This window comes from Plecotus auritus (genome assembly GCF_963455305.1).
Source record: "Plecotus auritus genome assembly, chromosome: 2".
Lineage (NCBI taxonomy): Eukaryota > Metazoa > Chordata > Mammalia > Chiroptera > Vespertilionidae > Plecotus > Plecotus auritus.
The window spans coordinates 3,112,755-3,121,727 of NC_137771.1; the positions used below are offsets into that span (position 1 = coordinate 3,112,755).

Consider the following 8,973-nt stretch of genomic DNA (forward strand, 5'->3'; position numbering starts at 1 on the left):
AGCAGGCAGTGTGTGTGCCCAGGCTGGCACCGGCAGGAGGGTAAACAGTGGGCCTGGTGTGGGTGGCACAGACCCTTCCTTGCAGAGCAAACCGTTCCAGAGACTGGAAACATGGGCCCGAAACCTCGGCCACCTGTGGGCCCATCTATGTGGAAGGTGCGGGTAGAGATCTGGGCACAGCTACCTGGCCTCAGGCCAGCCCGACCCCTGAGCATCAGCCAGCCCGAGCCATCTCCCCACAACCCCCCGCCCCCAGCCCAGGCTGCCGTGGCCCTCCACCCACCAGACCGGCTGCACTCCCAGGCAGGGGGGCTGAGGCGACCCCACGGTCCCATGCTGCCCACATGGCCTTATTTTCAATTAGAGGCCCGGTGCATGAACATTCATGCACTGGAGGGGGGTCCCTCAGCCCGGCCTGCCCCCTCTCACGGTCAGGGAGCCCTCAGGGGCAGGAGGCGACCCGGAGATCAGGGGAAGATGACGCCCCCATCCACCTCTGCTGCTGCCACTGCCGGCAGCACAAGCCTCAGCCGGCCCTGGTTACCTGCTCCTCGGGCGGCCCTGGGCGGCTGGGGGGCTGGCTGCCATCTTGTGGCTGTGGGCACCACCATCTTTGAGGGCGTGGCAGTCCATTAGCATATTCCCTCCTTATTGGCTGTGGCTGCTGCCATCTTTGTGAGGGCGTGAGGTCCATTAGCATATTCCCTCTTTATCAGATAGGATTCCATTCTCCCTGGAGCTGGGACCACGTCCAGGCACAGCAGGGCTCAGGCCTGTGGTTGCTGCTCTGTCCCCCGAGTGGCTCCTGCAGGCTTCTGGTCTGAGGCCCCCACCCCCCGAAGCTGGCCACCCCAACCCTCAAGGTGTGACTGTGTAACCCAGCACCGTGGCGTGAGCCCCGTGGCCAGGGCAGGGAAGCCCGCACTGCTCTCATCCCCTCAGACACAGACGTTCCGGCTGGGCCAGGGACCCTGTCTGAGTGCTCTGTCTCTGGCTGTGGCTCCTGGTGGGCACACAGTAGGGACACTGACATTGCCAGCCTCCCTGTGTGCCAGGCCCTGTGTGCCAACGATCCTTGTCACCGTGTTATTTTATTTTATTTTATTCTAGAGAGGGAGGAAGGGAGACAGAGAGGGAGAGAGAGAGAAACATTGACTAGAGAGATACCAAATGGTTGCCCCGCCCCCTGCACGCACTCTGACTCCCAGTCGAACGTGCAACCCTCTAGTGCACAGGGACAACGCTCCAACCGACTGAGCCAGATGGGCCAGGGTGGGATCACCCCCATCTTACAGCGCAGGAAGCTGGGGGTCCGGCAGGAGGCGGGTGGGGCCGCAGTCTCCCCACCATGCTCCGTGCCACCTGCTGCTCCCTCCACGGTCAACACATTTCAGTTCCATGGGTGCCGGGGTCCAGTCAGAGGCCCTTCTGCCCACAGCTGGCAGCACCCTGACCTTGAGTCTGGAGCGCCTCCCTCCCCCGGGGTCACTCTGGGAGCCCTTCCAGCTGGGACAGTCTCCCTGACCCTCAAGCCCACTGGCCACAGGTCTCAGGAAAGTGGGTGCCTCCCTGGGCTCCCTGAATGTGGGGGACAGCCAGACAACAGGCCCCGCAGACCCAGGCTCCCTGAATGTGGGGGACAGCCAGACAACAGGCCCCGCAGACCCAGGCAACGATGGGGTGGGAGGTCCAGTCACTGTTCAGCATCGGGCCTGACCACTGTCACCTGCCATTCACCCACCACAGCCCGGGACAGGTGCAGCCCGGGCCGGGCTGGCCGCCGAGCAGCTGCCCACGCCATTCTCGGCTCTGCCTCTAGAATGCCCCGGCCCTGGCCCCGGCTCAGGCCACACCATCCTATCTGGGGGCCCGCCTTGCCTCACTCTCGCCCCTGCCACGTCAGCCTCCGAAATGCAGCTTGGCACCTGGGTTCAGATCCCAGCTCAGCCCCTGCCAGCTGTGCCACCTTGGGCAGGCTGCTGAGCCGCTCTGGGCCTCCGCGCCCTCACCTGCGCAGCCGCGACCTCACGGGGTGGCTGTGGGTCCGCTGAGTTGACTGCAGCAGCCGCCTCACCTTCAGGTTTGCCCCGGCGCGGGCACGGAGGTCAGTGTCCCCCAATCACAGCAAACATGAAAACCTGCAAGTCACTGCTCGGGCGGAACCCCTGCTACCCGCCCTGGCATGGCCGCTCACACCCTCGGGGCCCAGCCCCAGCCACGGCTCCCGGCGGGTCAGTGGTGTAGAACCCACCCTTGGGCCCTCGTTCTGCTGCAGGTGACACCCTGGAACAGTGGGGTCTCGGCTCCGCCTGGACTGGGAGCCCCCTGAAGGCAGCTGCTGGCTTCGTTCTCCCCCGAATGCAGGCCCAGGCCCAGCTGGCCCAGCTGGCCCAGGCAGGAGCCAGAGAAATGCTTGTGGACTTGAACTTGGATCAATTCTCCATCATCTGTTTCTCGCCAGGGCTGACTTCCCAATACCTGAAGGCGTGGTCCAGCCGGGCTCACCACAACCTCAAAGGCCAAGGTGGCAGGGCTCCCTGCCTCCAAGAAGGACCCGCTCAGAGGGCAGCCCACAGGCCTGGACGCCAAGCTTGGGGTCAGATCTACCCCTCCACCCCCAGGAGGAGCCGAGACCCGGGCTTGACCCGGCGCTCCGCCAGCCGGCTGCCGGCGCTCCCAGCCTGGGTGGGGGAGAAGGGGAGAAGGGGAGAAGGGGAGAGGAGGCCTGCTTCCCCAGCGCTGACTGTGGCTGCGGCACGATGGCCACGGTCCAGCCTCCCTGCCAGCCGCCGGCCGCCGCCGCCTTTTAAACCTGGCCAGACAGACGGAGAGGCTGGGCCTTCTCCAGGGCCAAGTCTGTCCGAGGAACAAAGGCTTCTGGGCCAGGCCCCTGACCACAGGGGAGACAGGCCAGACACGCAGGACAGCTGAACTCCAAAATGGCCAGCTCATCGCGGGAGCACCAGTCCCGATGCTCAGGGACTATCGTCACCGCCCCCCCCCCGACACCCCCCGCAGAGGCCCAGGCCGCCCAGAGAGGACCCCCGCCCCCCAGCCCAGGATGCGGCCCAGCCGAGGGAGGCGGCTTCTGGGCAGGGCAGCTGCTGGGTCTCAGCCTGTCTGGGTGCTGTAGTGAAGGCGGGTCCTCGAGGTCCCAGACAGGTACTGACTGGGCCCTATTCATCTGCATCTTAAGAGAAATCAAGCGGGTGAAGGGCAGAGAGCGACTGAGTGTGTGTGTCTGCATCTGCACGTGCACATGGCTTTGGACGGTCCGAGAGGAAGATGACGAGCAGAGGTGGGGCCGTTGTCTGGGAAGAACAGCATCTCAGGCAGCAAGTGCAAAGGCCCTGGGGCCCTGGGGCCTTGAGGCCCAGTCTGTGTTCATGTTAAAGGGACCGGCTGTTCCATTTTGCCCCGGACGGGGAGGCTTCCCCGCACACTGGGATGTCAGTTCTGTTCTTTTTATTATTATTATTTTTATTTATTTATTTTTTAATCGTTTTTTTTCTTTTTTCTTTTTTTTTTAAAATGTATTTTATTGATATTTCACAGAGAGGAAGGGAGAGGGATAGAGAGCTAGAAACATCGATGAGAGAGAAACATCGATCAGCTGCCTCCTGCACACCTCCCACTGGGGATGTGCCCGCAACCAAGGTACATGCCCTTGACCGGAATCGAACCCGGGACCTTTCAGTCCACAGGCCGACGCTCTATCCACTGAGCCACACCGGTTTCGGCAAGTTCTGTTCTTATTTGCTTGTTTGTTAACCCTCACCAAGAGTATTTTTCCCACTAATTTTCCAGACTAAAAGGGAGGGTGGGAGAGAGGGGAAGAGAGAAACATCGATGTGAGAGACATATTGATTGATTGCCTCCCCACTGTGCCCCAACCAGGGCCAGGGACTGAACCTGCAACCCAGGTATGTGCTCTTGGTTGGGAATGAAACCGCGACCCTTCAGTGCACAGGCCGATGGGCTAATCACTGAGCCACACTGCCCAGGGCTGGAATTAAAGTTTTAAAACCAGGAGGGGTTGGTTACCCTATTGAGGGGGCCTCCAGGAGGCCAGTGTGGCTGGAGCAGGGTCAATGGAGGGGGGCGGGCGGGGGAGAGGAAGTCAGGCAGGTGACAGCGCATCAGGGCCTGGAAGGGCCTATGAGGACTGGGCTTTCATTCTGAGTGAGACGGGAGCCACTGGAGGCTTCTGCAGAGAAGGGATGTGATCGGACTCCGTTGTTGAAAGGCTGCGATCACAGAAGTGGCTTTGGAACAGGGGGGACGCGAAGGGCGTCCTGGGGACGTCCTGACCCTTGTGGCTTAGATGCCACAGGAAGCCTCTGTCCCACCTCATTGAGTCTCCAGCCACAGGAGACAATGCGGCTTCAGCGGAGACGGCTCCCTGCAGGGTGGGCTGGGCAAACGAGCCCACCTTCCAACCTGGGGAAAAAGCGCTGAATGAAAAAACATTCTTCAAAATCTTACAAACGTCAAAGCGGTCAGAAGGCAGAAGAGGAGGCCCAGGCGGTTCTGCTGACGGTCTTGCCTTCACGGGGTCTCTCTGTCCTGAAGGGAGAGCGGGAAGACCGAGCTTTGGGTTGACTGGCCTTACGGGTCTAGGGAAAGGAGCTGAAAATCCCCGAGCCTCGGGCTTGCGTTGGATCAAGGTCTTCACGGACGGGGAGTGTCTCCAGGCATACGGCGCAAGCACATGCAAACCCTCCAGCATCCCAGGCCTCAAATAACTTTAAAAATACAATGTCCTGCCAAAACCGGTTTGGCTCAGTGGATAGAGCGTCGGCCTGCGGACTGAAAGGTCCCGGGTTCGATTCCGGTCAAGGGCATGTACCTTGGTTGCGGGCACATCCCCAGTAGGGGGTGTGCAGGAGGCAGCTGATCGATGTTTCTCTCTCATCGATGTTTCTAACTCTCTATCCCTCTCCCTTCCTCTCTGTAAAATATCTATAAAATATATTTTTAAAAAAATGCAATGTCCAGCACACAGTCAAAGATGACTAGGCACACAAGTAGATAACACCCCATGGCTGAAAGCCGACAGAAACACCCCCCGCGAAGGAGAGCCTGGAATTATCACACAAACTCAGCTACCCCTCACCTGATCTCCACGATGACTGAGCGGCAGACACTGCTATTATCTCCTTCCGAGATAATGAAATGGGAGCCCAGGGAGCTAGTGATTGTCTAAGGCCCCACAGCCAGGGAGCAGCAGAGCTGGGATGCAGCGCGGGCCGGGTGCCGCTGTGACCTATGCCCGGCATCGCCCCGCACGCCCTCCGCCCCGCACGCCCTCCGCCTCCAAAGTCCTAGAGGCCTGATGTCAGAGCCTGCAGCTGCCCTTGCACCTCGGCCGAGAGCCACAGCGTTTCAGGAATGGGAGTGGACAGAGAAGAGGAATGCCTGGGGTCCATGTCAGGGGACACCTGCCCAGCCACCCACCCTCTTCTGTCGGGGACAGGCCCATGGGAGGTGATGACCAGACAGAGCACACGAAGGGCCAGAATATGGGCTGATGGGGAAATAGAGGCTTCTGGGTGATGGCCTGGGGCTATCGGTTACAATGTCGCACCTCCCCACCCCGCAGCTCCCCTTCCGGGAACTGGTTCTCTGGGTGCTGCCTCACAGGGGCGTGAAGGGAGGGGTGAGGGTGCTCCCCGCGGCCGTTCACAGTGTCCACTCACACAGGGCCGGTGGGAAAAGTCAGGCATATCCGCATCTCACAAAGCCATTAACAAAACGAGGTAGGTTTTCGTGTACTGGCGTTTTTAAAATGTCTAAAATAGAGTATTAATGGAAAAAAGCAACTGTAAAACTGCATACTTTCTACTAGTTCAAAAATTTTACACGCACACACACATGTAACATGTGTGTGATATTCATGGGGAAACATCTGGAATACAACTGGAATGAACAGGAAATCGGAGGACCCGGGGCTTCATTCTCTAGGTACTGTTTGAACCCCTTATAATGAAAACACACCGGTCGGAGAAGCCGAAGCGAGCGCGCACGTGTGTGTGTGTGTGTGTGTGTGTGTGTGTGTGTGTGTGTCTGTGTGTGTGTGTGAGATTTGTCTCAGGCGTCCTCAAACTACGGCCCGCGGGCCACATGCGGCCCGCCGAGGACATGTATCCGGCCCGCCGGGTGCTGCTGCCTGTCCTGCTTAGCAGCCGACTCGTCCCGGGCCCGCAGTGCGCATAGGAATTTGTTCATAGTTTTTTTTTTTAAACTATAGTCCGGCCCTCCAATGGTCTGAGGGACAGGGAACTGGCCCCCTGTTTAAAAAGTTTGAGGACCCCTGGAGATCAGTGGTCGCCACTGGTGGTCCTGAGGTCCGGAAGGGCGGCGACCACAGGTCTCTATGCTAACCAAGGGCGCACACGACCACCTGGCACCTGCATTCCTGCGATGGCTCCTGACTCTTCAGCTCTTTACTTGCCAGACTCTCCTCCCCACACTTCCCGAGTCCACTGGCCAAACTGCTACCGAACAGGGGTTTCCTAAAAGGCAAGCAGACCCCCTGCGAAAACTCTTCAGTTCTCACTGCCGCCAGCGTGGTCTGGAGTCAGGTGCTCCCCCAACCTCTCCACCACCCATCTCTGCCCCCTTCCCACAGCCCCCCATCCGTCCTCGGAATGTCAGCCCCGTCCCACTGCAGAAACCCCCTGCCTGTCATTCTCTCTCCCTGAAGTGCCTTTGACCCCCTCCCCCCCGCACCCCCCCCCTGACTTCAGTTTGCCCTGTAGGTGATGTTACTGCTCAGAAAACGCCTACGATCTCGGTGTCCTAAGAGGGTTATCATTCAGCTGTGAACTCATCACCCCACAATCACTGTGTTTTACACGCAAACGACTTCTCAATTCCTGTTTACTATCCCTTATCTCTCATTAGTCACTAAGCTTCTAAGACGGGCATTTACCTTGTTCACCAGCGTCTCCCAGCCCTATACGATGCCTGACAGTAAGTGCTCAATACGTCGGTCCCACACTGGAGGCCAGAGTTCGATTCCCGGTCAAGGGCACGTACCTGGGCTGCAGGTTTGAAGCCCGGCCAGGGCCCGTGCGGAAGGCAGCCAGGAGATGTGTCTCTCTCACATCGATGTTTCTCCTGCCCGCCACCCCCCCCCCCCCGCCCCCGCCCCAGCCCTTCTTCCCTGCCTCCCTCCCTTCCTCTCTAAAAACCATGGGAAAAATACCCTCGGGTGAAGATTAACAACAAAAGTGCTCAATAAATATTTGTTAAGTGATTAAATAACTATGACACACTCACATTTGTCAAATAAATAAATGGCTTACAGACACGATCAAGCCGAAGCAGAGTAGGTGGCCATTTTCTGCCACCCACGTGGCAGGTATGGCTTGGGGGACACTCCAAAAGGCCTGCAACCCGGCTCACCCACCCCTGGGAACAACGCCCCCCCCCCCCCCCCTCAGTGAGTGAGCTGTGCTGGGCCTTCAATTAACCGGACGCCAGTCACTGGGGCTCAGAGATGAATGTCACATGTCTGACACCTTCGGCACCTTCCCTTTCTCTGGCTGCTTCCCCAGGGGACCCCAGTGGCACAGGCAAGCTGCTTGTGGGGTGAGCCAGGGAAGGAAGTCGGCAGCGCACACCCCTTCCTGGGCGGGGATACCCCTGCACGGAGGGCCGGTGTGGGCGCTGGAAGAATTCTCCGTGACTCCCTGTCGGCTTCACAGGTGTGTTGGGCCAGCCACAGGTGGGGTGTAGATAATGACGAGAACGGGGGTGCTTATTTGAGCACGAAGAGGTCAGTGGCCAACGTGGCCAGGTCATTGCCCTGCGGTCAGGAATGGGGTGTCTGGGGCCGGGGCTCCGATTCTGGGGCGTTGGAAGGCTCTTTGATCCCATAAACACTCGTCCCGATTCCACACTCCCAATGCGTCATGGCGTACGGACAAAACACACCGACGGCTTGGGGGGAATCTCATGGCCCTTTTCTTGGTTGTTGCTAATCCTCACCCGAGGTTATTCTTCCCATTGGTTTTTAGAGAGTACCAGGGAGGTAGGGGGGAAGAGAAACATCGATATGAGAGACACATTGATCAGTTGCCTTGCGCACGCACCCCGATTTCGGGGGCGAGGATCAAACCTACAACCCAGGCACGTGCCCTTGACCGGGCATCAAACCCATGACCCTTTGGTGTGTGGGCTGATGGTCTAACCATTCAGCAACACCAGCCAGGGCTCACGGCGCTTTTACAAATAGCTACAAAGGCCAAGGTGAGAATCTACTCAAAACATCCCCACGAGGGGGCAGGACTGTGATGCACAGAACGTGGCCGTGTGAAGGGTCCTGGGCACCGCCCCCCCATCCCCCCCCCCCCCCCCCCGTGCCCTTCGTCTGCCAGCAGAGCAGTCCTCAGCAGAGACCCTCCCTGCTCGGCCTGCTCAGAAGACGGCGTCATCTGCGCCACCCTAGCGATGGGGTCAGGCTGAGGGCTAACCCTCACGGGCTGGGCCACCCTGCCTTCCCCACTTTCACGAACCCCCAGATCAGTGAGGGGAGCTTCTTAAAGCATCCAGACCGAGTTAGCAGGCGTGGGACCCAGTGGCCCTCCAAGCCGCCCCCCGCCCCCGGCTCCTCTCCTGGCTCAGAGCCGTCGGCCCCTCTTTCTGGACAAGAGAGGAAGAAAACATACTCACTGCTTCCCAGACGAAGGCTTAGCCAGCCGCGAGGGGGAGACCCGTACTTTGTGAGGACCGAATTCATGCTTGACCTCTGGTGGCGCCTCGCCCGGCCCTCGAGCCACGTGCCAGGCCCCCAGGTCTGTGTCCCTGTCGGCCCGGCTGCAGACCCAAGGGCGGAGGGCTTCTCCCGGCCTCAGCCCCAATCCTAGCTCCTCCGGCAGAGTCCGTCGGCACAGAAAGCCACGGAGCCCCCACCCTGGCCAAGTTGCTTCCCTCCGACGCAGGCCCCCTGGGCGCCGTATGTTCTAC

At 59.7% G+C, this 8,973-nt stretch overlaps 1 protein-coding gene across 3 annotated transcripts in view; it reads right to left on the minus strand.

Annotated features, from left to right (window-relative positions):
- Positions 1 to 8,786, minus strand: part of PLEKHG5 (pleckstrin homology and RhoGEF domain containing G5) — a gene marked incomplete at its 3' end in the record, with an annotated part of 46,614 nt that extends 37,828 nt beyond the window's left edge. For 2 of the 3 annotated variants that reach the window (XM_080656755.1, XM_080656751.1), the window contains exon 1: positions 8,680 to 8,786. In XM_080656755.1, coding sequence (XP_080512881.1) covers positions 8,680 to 8,746 — 67 coding nt within the window. In that variant the 5' untranslated portion in view covers positions 8,747 to 8,786. The remainder of the gene's footprint in view (positions 1 to 8,679) is intronic. The other variant, XM_080656749.1, reaches the window with a different exon arrangement.
- Between the last annotated feature and the right edge of the window lie 187 nt (positions 8,787 to 8,973).